Source organism: Macrotis lagotis, chromosome 6 (assembly GCF_037893015.1).
Source record: "Macrotis lagotis isolate mMagLag1 chromosome 6, bilby.v1.9.chrom.fasta, whole genome shotgun sequence".
Taxonomy (NCBI): domain Eukaryota; kingdom Metazoa; phylum Chordata; class Mammalia; order Peramelemorphia; family Peramelidae; genus Macrotis; species Macrotis lagotis.
In genome coordinates, this window is record NC_133663.1 from 193,260,511 (window position 1) to 193,278,746 (window position 18,236).

The window sequence follows — 18,236 nt, forward strand, 5'->3', positions numbered from 1 at the left end:
ATTGATTCCTTTTCTGCAGAAGGAAGAATATCACACCCACTTAGCCATCCTTTATCTGGAAAAAGTGCTTCAACAGAAGCCCAGCGCAAATGGTAATTGTGCTGAAGTGACTGAAACTCAGGCAAAGTTCCGGAGTCTGCTTCAAAAATCTGATCTATACAGAGTCCATTGTCTGATAGGTAAGATCCACTTCATTATAGGAGCATTCAGCATCCTATCCTCTCTGCTTAGAGGTGATATTTCACATCTGCAGGGCACTTTAACTTTACAAACCATTCTTTCCCAAGTTACACTTGGAAGCAGGTCATGAAAGGTATCTTTATTTCCGTTTTTGAAATGAGGAAACTGGTACTTAAAAGATTTGTTTATGATCACACAACTTCTTGAAGTCTCTGACCCAAGCTTGGACCCAGGGCTTTTGGGGTCCATCATTCTTTCCATAGTCACAGTATGCTTTCCAACCTATACTCACACAGTTGCAGTATCTGGTTTTTGGGTTAAAGAGTTGCCATGACTCGGTCACTGGTACTTTGATAAATCTTAGCATAAGATTTTGGGTTGAATGTGTTTGGAATCTTCTTTAATATTTGCCATGATTTTTTCTTTCTGAATCTGACTCAGGAAAATAGATTATAATATTCTCCCTGCTGACTCAGAACCTGGGGAAGGGAAGCCTGATTCTTTTTTTTATTTATTTTTTTTTCTTTTAGGTTTTTGCAAGGCAAATGATAACCCCTAAGTGGCTTGCCCAAGGCTACACAGCTAGGTAATTATTAAGTGTCTGAGGCCAGATTTGAACTTGGGTACTCCTGACTCCAGGGCTGATGCTCTATCCACTGTGCCACCTAGCCACCCCATGATTCTTTAACAGTACTCTGGCACTAAGAGTTCTAGTTTTACATTTAAAAGCACCAGTAAATCACACCCACAGCTACTGACACCAGCCATATCTCAAAATGCATCGCAAAATCTCTGACTAGGCATATACCAATTCATGCCAACCTCAGCTTCAACTTTTCATAAATCTTTTAATTAATCTTGGATTAACTTAATTGTAATTTTCATAATAGCTATTGTAAACCTTCTTAAGCCAACAAGTCTATCCCCATTTCCTTCTCTTTGAGCCAATGATTTGCCTCCTGCTTTTTTTGGAAGTATAATTAAAAAATCTCTCTGATTTTTTTTTTTTTTTTTTAACCAGTAACTTTACCATGTAGCTCAGTGCAATAGTAGCATGATCCCCCTGGGATACTAAATGACAATATTCTAGGGCTGCAAAACAGTAGGCAGGTATATTTTAAAGACCTTCAAAATATGCTTCATATATGATAAAATGTGTCCTAAAACTCTTTGTTGTTATGTACTGATGTGTTTATATGAGATATGATCACATCATAGTAGAAACTAACCTGGACTTCAATTTAGAAGACATGAATTTTAATCTCAGTTTTTTTTTTCACTTACTGTGGGATTCTAGGAGAGTCACTCAAATTCTCTTCAGTTTCAGTTTCCTCAGCTGTAATAGTAATTGCCTGTTCTCACAGACATGTTGTGAGAATCCAATGCAATATGTTTGAGAATCAGTAGTAAACTAGAAGATTCCTTGCAAATGTAAATTGTGTTAATACCATTAACATTAATGGAGAAGCAGCATATATATCATAATGAATAGAAGTTTGGTCTCAGTTTTAGAAAATCATGGGTTCAAATTCTGCCTCTGCTCCTGGGCAAGTCATTTAACATCAGGCCTCAGGAGGTTTTCCAAGACTATAACTTGCAGCAGCAAAGGTGTAATTGGCATTGGTGGAGGGAATTTTGGAGTTCCTTTTACCATTGAAATCATAGGTCTGGTCTAAAAGAAAATTGAACAGAACCACATGCTAAATAGACCTTTTTTAACAAAATTTTTTTTAGGTAAGTAAAAATAAGAATAAGTAACTCAGAATAATTTATAGACAACATTATTAAAAACATTTGTTTCTAAAATGTGCAGGAAAGTTTCAGACCCTCTCGATATTCATTCAAGATCCCTCCACATTGTTGGCCCCAATATAATTTTCTAGTTTGATGTCATGCTGCTGTTCCACTTGATGAATTCAATACTATAGTAATCAAACTAGACCAGTGACAGCTGCTCCTTCTCCCATTTCCATGTCCTCTTGCCTTCCTTGCGTGGAATGGGCCCACCTACCCCCTTCTCTTTCTGTATAATGCCTTCCTTCCTTCCAGTTCCAGATCAGACAATACATCTTTTGTGAAGCCTTCCTTGTCTCCCACCAATTGTGATAATACTCTCTTCCAACTTGACATAATACTTTGGCTCTTTGCTTTGTAAGTTCTTAGCACATTTAGCCATGTTAGTGTTATAGCTTACCTATATCCCTCTATTATATTGTAAATTTTTTTATCTTTATATCTCTATGGTCAGTGTGGTATAGTGGAAAGTGACAAGTTTGGTGTCAGGAAACCGGGATTCAAATCTTGTCTTTTCCTTTTATTACCTCTATATCTTGGATAAATCACTAATTTTTCTCTCTGCCTCAGTTTCCTCCACTAAAATGGGGAGGTTGGACAGAATGCCCTCTTAGGGTCCTCTTGCCCTACATAGTAGACAGTTAGTCATTTTTTATTGAATTGAATCACCATTAGGCTATAGATTATATAGACATAGGTCATATTGTAGATACTCTCCAAAATTAGACATTTAAAGCTAACATTTATTAAGAATACACTTATGTGCAAAGTAGTATCTGAGTGATGCTGAAGATACAAAAATGCATCAGTGCTTTTCTCTTAAGTCTTTTTTCATTTTAAATGAAAATAAGAGGATTACTTGTAGTGAAGGCATTAACAACTAGGGAACTTAAAGCACTTCACTAAAGTGGCAATACATTGACTGAACCTTGAAGGAAACTTAAACTTCTAAGGGAGAGGGAAAAGGGAGTATATTTCAGGCACTGGGTTTAGAAATCTATGTAACAGAGACAGGAGCTGGAATATCAAGTTGGGAGAACAATCAGTAAGCCAGGTGGGTCAGAAAATAATTTGTGTGAAAAAGAAAAAAAAATAAATTCGGAAGATAGATTATGAAGGGTTTTAAATACTATAGCCTAAGGTGTGTGTGTGTGTGTGTGTGTGTGTGTGTGTGTGTGTGTGTGTATTTGTTTTATCCCAGAGGTAATAGAGAACCACCAAAGATTTTTGAGCCGGCTAATAATATGGTCAGATACCTTAAGAAGATTTTGGCAGCTATTTGGGGGGGCGGGGTATATGAACTGAGGAGGGGAAAAAAACATAAAAGAAAGGAGCCTAGGGACCACTAAAATGCCATTGCAAATCCGGTCAAGAAATAAGGTGGTGTGGCCATGTGAGTGGGCCATTTGAGAAGACTGGGCAACTAATTGGATTTGGAAGATCTACAATTCTCCACTTCCTGGCTTCTCTCAAGTCTAAGCTAAAATCTCACCTTCTTCTAGAAACCTTTCTCATTCTCTGTTAATGCTCATGCCTTTCCTTTAGGATTATCTCCAATTGATCCTATGTGTTTATATATATTCATATACACATATAGGTGTTTATACATATGAATATTTTATATATATGTATATAATTTCCTATGCATATATAAATAGCTCACAGTCTAATGAGAAAGACCACACACACAACTATGTACAAACAAGACAGATGTTACACACGGTATATATATATATATATATATATATATATATATATATATATATATATGTAGATATGTGTGATGCACAGGTAACAAGATACATGTCACATACATATAAAGCAGGGAAGCCTAGGAGAGACATATAATCTGTCCTCTGTGTGTGTGTATATTGTCTCTCCAGTTAGATGAGCTTCTTAAAAGCAAAGGGATTATCTGTTCCTTTCAGTATATGTCCCTTTTGATTCAGTGAAAACAGACTGCATTAGAAAGGTCACCCTCTAGTTCCCCTCAACCAGATTGACATAACTGCCAAACCCGGCTGTACTCTCGTTCTCCAAATGTCCTTGGGATATCCCTTTGTGATAGAAGGGGCCTCTTTACTAGTTTTCTCAATTTATACTGATGTAACCTGCACAGCTTACTTGGAGTAGAAATGAGATAGACTTCAGGTTTCCCTTTTTCTCTTGGATTATGTTGCATCTTCTAATTTGAAAGATTAGGTTGCAGAAGCATTAGGATATCTTGAGAAATGATGTAATTAATTCATTCATGTAACTTTCTATCAAGGCATAGAATTAGGAGTCAATGACTGCATACTGTGGACTTCCTTTTTTCCAACATGCACTAAAGCTGGGGTAGGGAGTATGCCAGGCCCTGTGGTAGGTGCCTTACAAATATCTCCTTTGAGAGGGCTTTTGTGTGTGGTAGTGCCAACTCAAAGCAAAGGAGAGGCTTTCTATTAGAATTAGAGGTTATGGGTGGATCTGTTAACCTGAGTTCTCAGCAGGGCCTTTTCTCTGCTGCAACATTTGATGTCCCTTTTTTGAAATTAAAAAATATATATATCCATTCTAAGATCAATTGTAATTTTAACAAAGGTGCATACCATCTAGATGGCAGCAGTTAGCAGCATCTTGTTGGGGGGGCACTTGGGGAAAACTGATAAATGGCCCAGGTACTCTTTTGGGGTACATTTAAACCTGCTTTTTAAACAGTTTGTTCCCTTTGACAGATAAAATCCAAGGGACCAGTCTTCACATGGAAAGTGCAATATTACACGGGAAGCTGGAGGAGCACGACAGGGCCCTGCACATCCTGGTGCATGAGCTCAAAGACTTCTCTGCAGCTAAGGATTACTGCCTGTGGCGCTCCCAGAATAAAGACCCTCCCTACCGGCAGCAGCTCTTCCACAGACTGCTCTCTGTTTACCTAAAGCCGGGACCTTCTGACCATGACTTGGTCCTAGCCGCAGTGGACCTCTTGAACCATCACGCTGCTGAGTTTGATGTAGCTCAGGTTTTACAGCTGGTGCCCGACACCTGGTCCATTCAGCTTTTGGCTCCTTTCCTTACCAGGGCCGTGAGGGAAAGCCTTCACATGAAGAGGATGACTCAAGCTGCATTGGGCCTGGCCAAATCAGAAAACTTACTCTACCAACATGATAAGGTGAGGAGGGGGTGTTTGTGGTAGGTTGAGTTTCACCTGTTTACAGAAGAAAATTGGGGTAGAGGGAACCAAATCATTAATTTGGTTTTGCTTTTGCTTTTGTTTCTCATATATATGATCATGAGTTTAGACCTGGAAAGGGGCCTTAGAAAAAGTGAAATCTAACCTTCTCATTTTACAGATGAGGAAACTGAGAGACAGAAATGAAATAACTTGCCCTAGGTGGTTCAGTGGGTAGTACACTGAGCTTGGAGTTAGGAAGACTCATTTTCAAGAGTTCCAATATTGCCTCAATCACCCACAAGCTATGTGACCTGAGCAAGTCACCTAACCCTGCTTGCCTGAGATCCTCATCTGAAAAGTGAGATGGAGAAGGAAATGGGAAACCATTAAGTCAATGTGAAACATGAACATTTAATTGCTGATCTTTGGTTGGACCCAATTGCAACAATTAAGGATCACACAGCTAGTCGGTGTCTGAGGCAGAAGTCAACTTGGTGTTTCTGACTTCAGGTTAAACAATCCTGCATACCCATTTACACATTGTTAAGTTTATTTAAGTTAATGTCAATTAACAAGTGAGTGCATTTGTGATTTTTTTCCTCTGTGTAGTCATGATGATTCAAAAATTAGTCCCTATTCAAACTTGGTGCTAAGTGGGGTGGCAAGTAGAAACTGAGGAGGGTAGCTGCAGCATGATGCAGCTGGCTCCACTTAGATAAGTGTTAAGAAGCTTCATCCCAGGAGAATTCCTGTATTCGCCCTAGAGGGTGACATGGGCTTCTTTGCTATTGGTCATACACAACTTTCCATCTCCCAACTCCAGACTTTTCCCTAGCTGCCTCCCATTACTGTAGGACTTTCCCTTATCTCTGCCCCCCTGACATACCCAGTTTTCTATACAACCCAGCTAAAATCCTATCTTCTGCAGGAAGATTCCCAGTCCTCTCTAGCTCCAGCACCTTTCTTGTGATGTTATCTCCAATTTATCCTATATGTACAATTGGTTTGTACAGAATTCTTTGCATGCAGTTTTTTTCTGTTAGATGGTCAGCATCTTGAAAACAGATGCCATCTTGTGCTTTGTTTCCTTAGCATGGTGTCTGGCACATAGAAAGCACTTAATAAATGCTTAATGACTGCTGGTTAGTTAACATTAGATTTGTAGAATATACAATAACTTTGCATTTTAGGAAACACAAAACTTGGAGAGGGAATGAGTGAGACTATGCCAACAATAGAAATGCCTCAGAATCTCTTTTGAGTGGGCACCTGTGTGCCACTAACTAGTGTGTGACCTTGGACCTCAGATTCCTTACTTTGAAAATGAAAGGTGACCTCTGGGGCTCTTTGTAGCTCTAGCTTCAATTAAGATAACAGAAGCTTCAGAGTGGGCTTGAGATTCTTTGGCCAGCTGGAGCTATCAACTTGGCTGCTACTTAGTTTGGTTTTATCAAATTAGGGGTTGTTTCATTTACTGATGCCTAGCATTTATTAGTATTTAAGTACTTTACAAATATTATCTGTAACTTGTGGTTACAGGAAGTAATCTTGTTTATGTAGAGTTTTGTACCAGGGTTCCATTTTATCTTAAATCTTTTCAAGAAACTGATGTAAAGTCATTCACAGTAACCAATAGATTGATATATCTCTCCAGAAAATTGAAAAAAAGCAGTATTTTGAAATGTTGTTAGAAGACACTTAATATTTTCTTTATTTCCTTTTTGCAGATAAAATTAAAAAGAAGTTCAGTTCTCCTGTCAGACAAAAAGCTTTGCCAGATTTGCCAAAGTCCCTTTTGTGAGCCTGTATTTGTTAGGTATCCAAATGGTGGTGTTGTCCATACTCATTGTGCTGCAAACAGACACACGAACCCTAACTCGTCCAGCCCTGGTAATCGGACTTGAAAAAGGCACATTTGTACTTGCAAATGCTTGTTCCTTACAAAATGTGCTGGATAAAAAGACCCAAATACAGCTGCTTTTGACATCAAGATGATGGGATTGGTTCCTGGGTGCTGGGAAGGTTTCAGTCAATGTGAAACACGAACATTTAATTACTGATCTTTTTTATGAATGTAAATGAAAAATACCTTATCATAAAAAGAGACATTCAAGAGTGAGCTTCTCCTTGTACATAATAATCGAAAACAAATGTCTACTTTCTTCTGAAAGAAAAATAAGCCTTTCATTTGTCATCCAGGCAAATCATGGGGAAAGCCAAGACCAACAAATTCCTTTCTTTCTTTCAAGGAACATAAATTTGCACTGAAAATATTTTGCTATAATGTGACGTAGTGATGAGGATGTCTTTTTTTTTTTTTAATCCAAGGAAGTGGTCAGTGTTTAGAGGTCTTGTTGAATAGAGGGGCTCACATTGTGCCACTTACTCTCAAGATCCTGCATTTATCACAGTCAATATAGCACATCCATGTTTGGGGTCTACATCCATTTTTTTCAGGAATAGATCATGAACTATATTATTGTTTTAAAATTGCTAACTTTGGAGAGCCACCTCTGTATTGTTGCTGTCCTCCATTTGGCAACCAGTTATTTTGGTTGACCAGATTTCCACTAAGCACTAGCCCTTGGGTTATTCTTTTGTTTTTCAACTCAGTGGAATGTGATCATATCCATTAGAAATGCATAGTCTCTTATGGCTTAATAATCAGAAAACAACCTACCTTCAGGCCCTAAAAGACAGTGCGGTAATCAGGTAATCAATTCAGTCTACCTGCTTAGTGGTCAAATTTCCATTACTAGTTCCTATAAAAATATTTCCTTACCTAGGCAGGTATATGAAATTCTACAAGTGACATATTGGCCTAGATTATTTTATTTTAAACTTAAATCATATTCTCATTGGCTTTTTTGTTTGTTCCTAAATGCTTTTGATTTACTTAGGGTTTTTTTTCCTTGTTAACAATTTACCTCTTATCCAGAACTTGGATCATTAAAAGGGAATCACTCAGTGGGGACAAATGGAACATTGTCTTTTTGAGATGCCTGTTTTGACCTCATGTATTTGGACAAGTGGTTCAGGAAAGCTGCCTTTGCACAAATGATGGAGAAATATTTTCCCTGATGAGTGCTTTGTCCACTACTACAAAGAAAAAAACCATAAGGCAGTCTTGCCTCCTGACATCTTCAAACTTTTTTTTTTAACATTTATTAATAAAAAATGAAAATGCTTTTTGTTCTCAAAAGATTTGAAATTCATGTTGTGTTTTTGGTATAGCATTAGTGATCATCAAAAGCCACTTATTATTGTCCTCTTTTTAGACTTATGCCAGGACAGAGATTTGTGATTTTATTTTCTCATCTGAACTAGCATTCAAGAAAACCTCCTACGCAGCTGTTACTTTCTAAATACAAGCACTATTTTGCTACCTGTGATAACTTAATGATACTAAATGCCCTCCACTGCCATTCATCCACTACAGACTTGTGAAGGTTTGCTGTTCAACCCATTCCCAGTTCTATTACAAATGTTTTCTAATTGTAATCTACTATTTGTTTTTCCTTTTTTGATTCCAAGTGGATCAAAAATTAAGTATCACTACATTATTTGGGGGCAAGAGGAATGGTATTCTCTCAACTCACTGTGGCTCTGTTATCTGAAGAATAAATTATTAAGAAATTGTGCTCTGTAGTTAGACTACTATATCGGATGTAAATTGACTTGTGATTAATTCAGAACCCGCTCATGAATTTTGCACAGCTGATGACTCTACTGCTTACAGAATGATTATATTATTGCACATTTTGTAATTACAACTTGTAAGTTTGAATTTATACTGCTTGGAGAATGGACACATGATGTGGAACACTGCACTTTTTAAAGTACTCCCTCCACAGGATGCACAGAAATTTGGATATGTCTTGGTGATGCTGTCATCCGTTCTTTTCCCTGAAAGTCCTGTGAAACTTACTTTAAGCATACATTAGACAGATAGGAACCAGATTTGAACTTTAAGCATACATTAGACAGATAGGAATCAAATTTGAATAGTTCTCCATTTCTCCCCTACTGGGGTTTTGGCACAAATAATAGTCTGCCTTGTTGTGCAGATTTATATTATACTTTGGAAGTAAACCCTTTCCTCTGTCTCCTTGAAGTCCTTTTTCTTATTTAATAATTTTTTTTTAAGTGTGGTCCCACCCAGTGGTGCATCTACTGTTTTGTAATCATGCTACTGTGTAGAACAGTTAAAATGTTCATTCCTTTGTTCTTGCCAATAGATCTTTGCATAAGTCTTTGGTTCATTCAGCATGATCTAAACTGTTTTACATTAATACTTAATGGGCAATAATGTACTATTTTAATGAACTACTTAACTGCTATTGCCCATTAAGTATTAATGTGTATTAAAAGTGTTAAGTTTGCAGTAGGGAATGTCATCTGAACTTCAAGTTAAAAAGTTGATGTCTGGGAATAATGAAACATGCTGCTACTTGAAAAGGGGTGAGAGATAGGCACAGTTGGTTAGCTGTGGTTTGCAATCAGGTTTGCACCTGTACTCTTAACAAAGAAAACCCCTACTTTCTGCTTGCGCTTTGCAGGAAACTTATCCTTGCTTCTTTTTTTTTTTTTTTTTGATTTCTGATCATGTCAGTGCACAGGGCCAGAAATACACAAATGTACAAATGTAAACATATGGATTTTATTAAAATTCTTCTAATTCTTAGTTTTTTCTCTAAGTTTTTTCTTTTAATCTTAAAGTAATGGGTTTTTTTCCCTGTTACTTGGTGTATCACAAGGAATTTTTGTTGTTTTTGTTGTCTTTAAAGCTTTTAGTGGTTCTTCCCAGCATTTGAAAACAGGCAAATCTTTTTTTTTGACAGTTATACTACAGACTTATAACTTTTTCATTGTTAAATTTAGATAGATCTTTATACTACTCACTGCCATTAACTGCCTTCAGGTTAGTTAGTAAGTGAAAGGGTCACTTTAAGAAAGGATCTTTGATTTCTCTTATGATGACCTCTTCTGCCTTTCAACTCTTAATTAATTTACTTATTTAACTACACTGAGTTAATATAATCCTTGAGTTTCAATAGTGAGCATTTTTCAAAGAGCACAGTAATAGTCTCTCAGGTGTAGTATATTCTTTTCTTTAATAAGACCTTAAATCAAAGCATAGCACAAGGTCTTGAATGAATTTTTACAAGTCTTCAAGGTACATTGCTCCTCAGAACAATTAAGGGATATATGAGGTAGATGATATAAAGTTGACAAGTGAAGAGCGTGGTAGTATCCTGGTTTGACAACTGAGGAAACTGATCCTGCCCATCTTTTTGTGCTGTCTTCATTTTTCAGTTGGAAAACAATAAGCTCTCCTCCAAGTTTCTCTCAATTTATTTATGTATAGAAGTGACCTTGGCAACTTAAAAAGCAGCCTGCAATCTTTAGTAAAGTCTAAAGCTTCAAATGCTTTGAATGTGCCAGGCAAGGGAAATTGACTGTCATTCCTGTTTCAGCCTAGCTGTCACTAGGCTAGCTGCAAGGTGATGAAACTTTTTTTTGACAATAGCAATCCTCAGATTTCTGGATGTAGAATCAGGAAGACTTATCTTCAGTTCAAATCTTACTTCAGACATTAGCTGCGTAAGCCCAGGGCAAGTCACTTAACCCTGTTTGCCTCAGATCGCTCATCAATAAAATGAGCTGGAGAAGGAAATGGCAAACAACTCCCATATCTTTGCCACAAAAAATCTCAAATGGGGTCAACAAAGAATTAGACACAAGTGAAATGACTGGACAACAGTCTGAGAGTAGGGGCCATATCAAGACAATCACAGATAAGTAATAATAAATAATTTTCATGTATGTATGTAAGCTTTTGAAAAGTCATTTCTATGTCTAGAAATTCAGTAACATTGCAACATATTCATGCTAACAATGATATTAGGTGTCACCAAAAGAGCATTAGAAGACCTGGATTCAAATCTTTTTTCTTTAGTTTATATACCCATGTGACCCAAAACTGCTAAGTACTACCTTGGGAGAAGACCAGCAGTTATGGTCCTATCAACTTTTAAAAATAGTTTTTGGAAGAAGAAGAAAACAGTATCAGAAGTCTAGCTCAACTTTGTCATTTTGCAGATTCGGAAACCAAGGTTCATAGAGATTAAGTTATTTACCCAAGGATACACAAATAGTGTCAGCACCCTTCTGACTCCTTCCCCAGTCCCCTTCCACTTCAAAGTACACAGACTCAAGATGCTGTGAATTTTCAGGACAGCAGGGAAATCCAAAGTGATGAGAGAGCAAGCATGTCAATTGAAGTTTTAAATGTGTCTGGTGGTAGAAGCAAGGGCTGGTATCTGAATCAGTTAAATGGGCTGTGACTGGTGTATAGAGTAATTAGATATTAACTAACACCTCATTTACTCTGAGCAAATCTGTCAACCTTAGCATTTAAAATGAAAATGTATGTCAGTAAAGACCATATGGACCAGGAGTCCTTTCACCTTTTTTAAAAAGTTAAATGGCTTCAGCACCATCTAAAAGCTTGTTAACACATTGTTGGGAGACAGGCCACTTGAATTAATGAAGCCTGGTTTTCTTTAGATTGCATTCTGAGAAGTAAAATAAACAGCCTTGATTCAGTGTATAGCTTAGGAAAAGCCTAAGATGAGGCTCTGTACCAGTGAGCGATGGAGGTACCCTGCACAGCCTCATTTAATAAGCTTCCTGACTGTAAGGGATGGGGCTAGCAAGCCCAAAGGCATTCTGCCTAAATTTATGCAAAGATTTCCAGGTATCAGGTGCTAACATATCCCTGGAGCGTGGGCTTTCTGGAAGGACAAAGAACATTCTCTTCTTTTTGAAACAATTGTCAAGTACTGCCATCAGGGAAATATTTTATTGTCATTTAGAATAATAGTGACACCAACCTCAGATTTGGTCTTTCTAAGTAGACAGGGGCAAAACCAGAAAAAAAAATCTAGTAGAAATAAAGATGGTTACATAAGTAATAAGATGGAGAACTAGACATTTTCTCTGATCTCCACATTCTCAGACCTCTCTAAATATATAATTCAGTTTCAGCTATTTCCATGATCTTGGGGACCCTTAATCCGAAAGAAGGGGGGGAAAAACTAACATCCAAACTCATGAACTGATTCTTAACTGAGCCTGAACTCTCTCGTCATACCCCCAATCCTCCAACTTCCTGTATTGCCCGAATCAAAGCAGACCCAAGGACACAAGACTGACCTTGATCAGAATCCATCCCTTCACCCTATTCCCCTCCCTCTGAGGTTTGCTCAGGGAAGCAATGCCATAACAAGCACATGAATTGGAGTGAGGGAATGCTGTGCTAAATCACCAGCCTCACTTTCTCCTCCAGAGACATCTGGGTCCTGTGGCCAGATATGGATGCCTCAGACCTTGATAGTTGGTATGGCCACAGCCCTTCAGGAGCAAAAGCCTAAAAGGGTTTTATCCCTTAGAACTGCAAAGTTCTAAACTGCAAATGAAGGCTCTGAACTGGGCCAGAGAACAAAGGGAGCAGGACCCTGTGCTTGGGAGCTGTGTAGTACTCCCCTAATCCAGAGGAAAGATGCCTAGCATCCAGTTGTGCAGAGACATTGATCGCCGAGATGCTTTGAGATCCAGCCCCAAGGAAACCACGATCAGAAGGAAGGGGAAGGAGCAAGGGATGAAAAGAGAAATAGGCAAAAAAAAATTTATTTTGATATAGGCGTAGACCCCTCTGCCTCTCAACCTCCAGTTTTTACAATTCTCCCTTTTTACTTCAAACATAACACATTTTTTATTCTTTTTACTTGGGGGGGGGGTTGCAAGGCAATGGAGTTAAAGTGACTTCCCCAAGGTCACATAGCTAGGTAATTATTAAGTGTCTGAGCTGCCCCCATATCCCACCTTTTAAAAGAGACCTTTCCCTAGCTCCCTACCCCTGCCTTGATTGCCAGTGCCTTCCCTTTGAGATTTCCTTTAATTTTGCACTGCATATACATCTCATATGTACATTTTTCCCCATGTTGTCTTTTCATTTAGAATGTGAATCCCTTTAGGACAGGAAGTTCTTTTTGATATGAGTTCTTTGTTTTTGTTTTTGTATACCTAGCATTTCACAGTAGTAACTAGTGTGCTTGGCAATTCAAAACTTTCATAGGTGCTTCTTGTCTAACAAAAGCAGAGGCAACTCCTCAAAGTCTTTGTTGTTTAGTTGTGTCCCCCTCTTTATGACCCCTTTTGGGGGTTTTCTTGGCAGAGATGCAAGAGTGGTTTTCCATTTTCTCCAGCTCATTTAACAGTTGGGAAAACTGAGGTAAATAGGATTAAGTGACTCGAAGCCAGATTTGAATTCATAAAGATGAATCTTCCTGATTCCAGACCTGGTGCTCTATCCACTGCACTACCTAACTGTCCCTCCTTAAAACCATATTAAATGCCAAAAATTGCAATATTTTATGGAAAGGAAAAGTGGCACACTCAGAAGTCCTGGAGCCCTTGCTTTCTCTATAGCCGACTTGGTATCTCTTCCCTTTTGTATTCCACATATATTTACATGGAACAGCTGGGCATACAAAATAAAACTTTCTAAATCATCTTGCCCTTGTTTGCCTCTGCAAGGAAGTATGTTATGGAAACAACCAAAAGGGCAACTCTCAATTTCTTCATGATCCATGTTACTGGTTTTCTTTAAGTTTCAACTAAAATATTTTTTATAGGAAACCTTCCCTAATCCCTCTACCTCTTTTAATTGTTCCCTGTTTATCCTGTATGTAACTTGTTTTGTGGTAAGGTAGTTAGATGACTCAGAAGATAGAAGACTGGAAGTCAGGAGGACCTGAGTTCAAATCCAGCCTCAGACACTCGCTGTGTGATCATGGGCAAATCACTTAACTCTGATGACCTCTTATTCAGGACCATCTCCAGTCATCCTGATTCATATCTGGTTACTGGACCCAGATGTTTCAGAGAAGAAAGTGATGCTGATAATTTAGCACAGCACCCCTCACTCAAATCCACTAAATATGCTTGTTGTGGCATCACCTCCCTGATGTCATGATTTTCTTCGAGAAAAAAGCATATAATCATCAGCTGCTTGCTTTGTTTATATATACCTGCTGTTTATCCCAGTAGACTATTAGCTTCCTGCAGGCAGCAACTATCTTTTTGCCTCTTTTTTTTTTTTTTGTATCCCTCAACTCAGAGCCTAGCACAAGTAAGTGCTTTTAAATGTTGATGGATTAACTTGGAACCACTCTTAGCTAATTCTGGGGCAGGTTTTTCTTTGCTGTTTTATGAAATGAGGCAGTAAAGAGAACTTGACTTTTTCAGTCTCTGCTAGCATCAACATACTCTGGGTCTCTAGACAGTTTGCTATTTAGTCAGTTTTCAGACTGAAAAACAGATGTATCTGCATTCTGCAGAGTTCACATGATGTGATAAGGACCATGGAGAGCAGCTCCTAACTCCAAGTTATGAACGGGTTGACAGAGGTTAAGTCATGTATGCAGCTCTGCGTTTTCTGTTGGACCTGCTGGACCAGAGGGTGTCATGAAGATTAAATGAGATTATTAAATGAGTGGTTTGTAACTCTTAAACTATGGATGGATATCAGCTAATCTTATTATTTTTAATATGGTTACTGATGAGAAACTTTTTATCTAAACATTAACAATAATAGTCAGTCTATTAAAACTGTCCCAGCACTTTTCTCTTGCTGGGAATTCAGATACAAAAGTGAGGTCATTCTTATTCCACTGATTCATTCATTGTGGTTTTAAATAGCCTAATTTGGGGCTAAAAGCCAGTATGCAAAGTACTAGAAATATGGATATGCATGTTTTGCTTATTTCAGTTTCTCCATTAGGAAAATAGAAGTATGTTTGTGCCCATTTAAGAATCAGCCTGTTTTAAAATCCATCCACTCATTTGCCTGAACTTAAAAAAAAAAGAAAAGGCCAAACTTTGTTCTTATTGTAAATAATATTATAATGGATCAAATTTATATAGGACTTTAAGATTTGCAAACTGAACCATTTTCTTTGACCCTTTCCACAGTCCTGTGAGGTAGGAAATACTACTATTATCCCTATTTTACAGAAGTAGAAACAGTCTCAGAAAGGTTAAGTGATTTGCACAGGATCACACAACAAATATAGAAATTTAGGCAGAACTTTCTGACTCCAAGTCCAGCTCATGCTGTCCATCATTTCAAACCCTCCCTAGATAGCTTTGGCAGTAGTGCTTGACGATCCTCCCAGCCCTTGCCTTTAGAGAGCATCGAAGAAATGGCACCCCAAGAAAGTGGTTTGAGTGAGAATACAAAGGAAATACACAAAGCCCGTGAGAGAAGTACAGGTTTTCAACTTTTCTTCCTCATGATTTCTGCCCTACCTTCCCCCTTAGACAAAAGCAAGTGGCTTAGGAAGCAAGGAAGACTCTTAAAATTATAGAATGTTAAAACTGGTAAGGTCCTCAGAAATGATATATTTCCAGGAGTTCCAACCTTTTCAGTTCCCCTAACTTTCCTGTAAATCCTATTCAATTTGAAAGGAAGTACATTCTAGAATCAGACATGCATTTGCAAAAAAAAAAAAAAAAAAAAATCAAATGGATCCGTTTCGGTAGAACAATGTAATTATTTACTGTTGGGGCAGCTAAATGGCCCAGTGGTAAAGTGCCTGACCTGAAGTCAAGAAGACTGATTGTCAGGAATATAAATCAAGTCTCAGACACTTATTATGACACTGGATAAGTCACTTAACTTTATTTGCCTTATCTGAAAATGAACTGGAGAAGAAAATGATAAATTACTCCAATATTTTTGACAAGAAAACCCCAAAATGAGATCAGACATGTCAAACGTGACAAAAACAACTGAGTAACAATAAACCTTTTACCCTAGACAATCTCACACCCCTTAGTTCTATCTGTATCCTAGTCCTTTATCAGTCTGGGGAAACTGATCCTCAGACACCTGCTTAAGGACACAGTTAATGGCAGAGGCAGGCCTGGAACACTGATTTTCTCCTTCCCCCCTTTTCATGAAGCCATGACTGCATTGATTTCTGCAGGTGGTGGAGGAGGCACTGATGAAGAGGAAAAAAAATATATTTCTCAGTTCATCCAGGGATGAACAATGTTTCATCAAATTAAGAGGGTCCCAAGTCTTCCACAGAAAGCACCTGCTTCCATTGCTGAGGAACAACGTTACTGCTGGTGAACCGACTAATGCATTTCTGCACCTGCACAGTAGGGCTGTGTCCTTGGGTAATCTTGTCTAGAGCAGGCAACATTAAGAATTCTCTAATTATCCTTGGAGGTGTTGGTATACCAACATGCTACATAAGATATAGCAAATGTGTTGTAAACCCATTATCATATCTGACATCATAACTGTAATTTTATGCAATTTGATATTGGAGATGAGTGGGGACAGTGCCAATTTTCCATTCATGTTCAGTGCTTGCCTAATGGTGCAATTTTCAGATATTTTGTGTTTATATAAATACTAGGAAAAAAATCTGCTTGCTCTGAAGCAACTGACACTGAATAGAGGCCCTTTCAAACTTGAAACAAGAGTGTCCAGAATGTGTCTAATGGGCTAGAATCTACTGTGACCTGGGATGGTGAAAGGTTCTTTCTGCCAGTAAATTATTTGCCTTGAGGAAGCAAATTCACTCTTCTTGGGATGCAAAGTAAATTAGAGAATTATCCAATTGGTAAATTACCCTGGTTCATCTCTGGGTACTGTTCAAAATGGTTAGTGATTTACTTCAAATTTACTGCCAGAGGTTCACAAAAATGTCTCCTCAGGCCAAAAAATGGATCTTAAATTGCCTCTAACCCTTGTCAGCAGTCAAGGGACATGTCATCATTCATTGAGACAATCACTTTTAGAGTTAATATGGTAACTTTCTTCCCCTTCTGAAACTCAGAGTGTTCTGAGACATTTATAACTATCCTCAGTTTTCAGGTGGGGAAAGAAAGAGACAGAGAAAGATTTGTCTGAGGTCCTCAAGAAGGTGGTAATAGATTTTTAAAGGAGAGGATTCTCTTTTATTAGGACTGACCTTAAAAACAGACAAGGAAACCTTTAGTAAAGCAGATGGGAGTTCAATGGGTACAATTAAAACTTCAGTTTACTAGTAACCCCACCTTTTAGCATTCTACTTTTAGAAGACTATGGATAGGAAATGGACCTGTGATTTCATTGAGAATTCTCAGGTAAGGAAACTCCCTCCACCAATTTCTCTCTCTCTCTCTCTCTCTCTCTCTCTCTCTCTCTCTCTCTCTCTCTCTCTCTCTCTCTCTCTCTCTCTCTCTCCTTCTAAATATGGGGATAAATCAATTAAGTTCATATTTGATATTTATTAATATTTTTCAAATGGTGAATAAGAGGGAGTTGGGTTAGATGGTCCATTTAGAGCTCTTCCAGCTCTAGATTCTGTGGTCTTATGATAATCTTGGTCTTAATAGGCATTGCCCCCTTATATAGCTCATATCTACACCTATATTTTATAAAATGATAATCAATGATGGTCAGAGTATTGACTAGGAGGAATGGCAAATTCTCCTCCTAAAGATGATAAAATTACATCTTCCCCATCTCTTTCACTCTCTCTTGATTCCTTCAAATCCCAGTTAAAATCTCAATTTCTACGAGAAGTCTTTTCCTAATCCACCTTAAAGTTAGTGCCTTCCCTCTCTGATTAGTTCTAATTCATCCTGTCTATAGCTTCCCCATTAGACTAGGAGCCCCTGTTTTATGCCTATCACCAGGACTTAGCATAGTGTCCTGCATATAAAGATGCTCAGTAAATGCTTGTTGACTGACTAACAGCTGAAAGGCAGCTGCATTTAGATTAAATTATTCTCATCCCATTATGCTTTCTAGAGGAAAAAAAATAGACTAATATGCTTTTGAAGATATTCAAAGGCAAAATATTAGTAAAGGAATACTGAGTGAATTAGCAAAGCTAGGTTCTAATCCAAATTTTGCTCTATGTAACCTTAATTCACTAATTTATTTAGGCCTCATGGTTGTAAAATAAAGGGATTCAACTAAATTAAGGAATGATTAGTCTTTTATTTCTGTTAATATACCCTATTGGCAGTCTATTATCTCTTC

The 18,236-nt window shown here is 37.9% G+C and overlaps 1 protein-coding gene across 10 annotated transcripts in view; it reads left to right on the forward strand.

Moving 5' to 3' along the window:
* Window positions 1–12,809, forward strand: part of TGFBRAP1 (transforming growth factor beta receptor associated protein 1) — a 56,897-nt gene extending 44,088 nt beyond the window's left edge. For 8 of the 10 annotated variants that reach the window (XM_074192193.1, XM_074192194.1, XM_074192197.1 and 5 more), the window contains 3 exons: window positions 20–179; window positions 4,689–5,122; window positions 6,853–12,809. In XM_074192193.1, coding sequence (XP_074048294.1) covers window positions 20–179; window positions 4,689–5,122; window positions 6,853–7,029 — 771 coding nt within the window. In that variant the 3' untranslated portion in view covers window positions 7,030–12,809. The remainder of the gene's footprint in view (window positions 1–19; window positions 180–4,688; window positions 5,123–6,852) is intronic. The other 2 variants (XM_074192196.1, XM_074192198.1) reach the window with 1 other exon arrangement.
* Window positions 12,810–18,236: the final 5,427 nt, after the last annotated feature.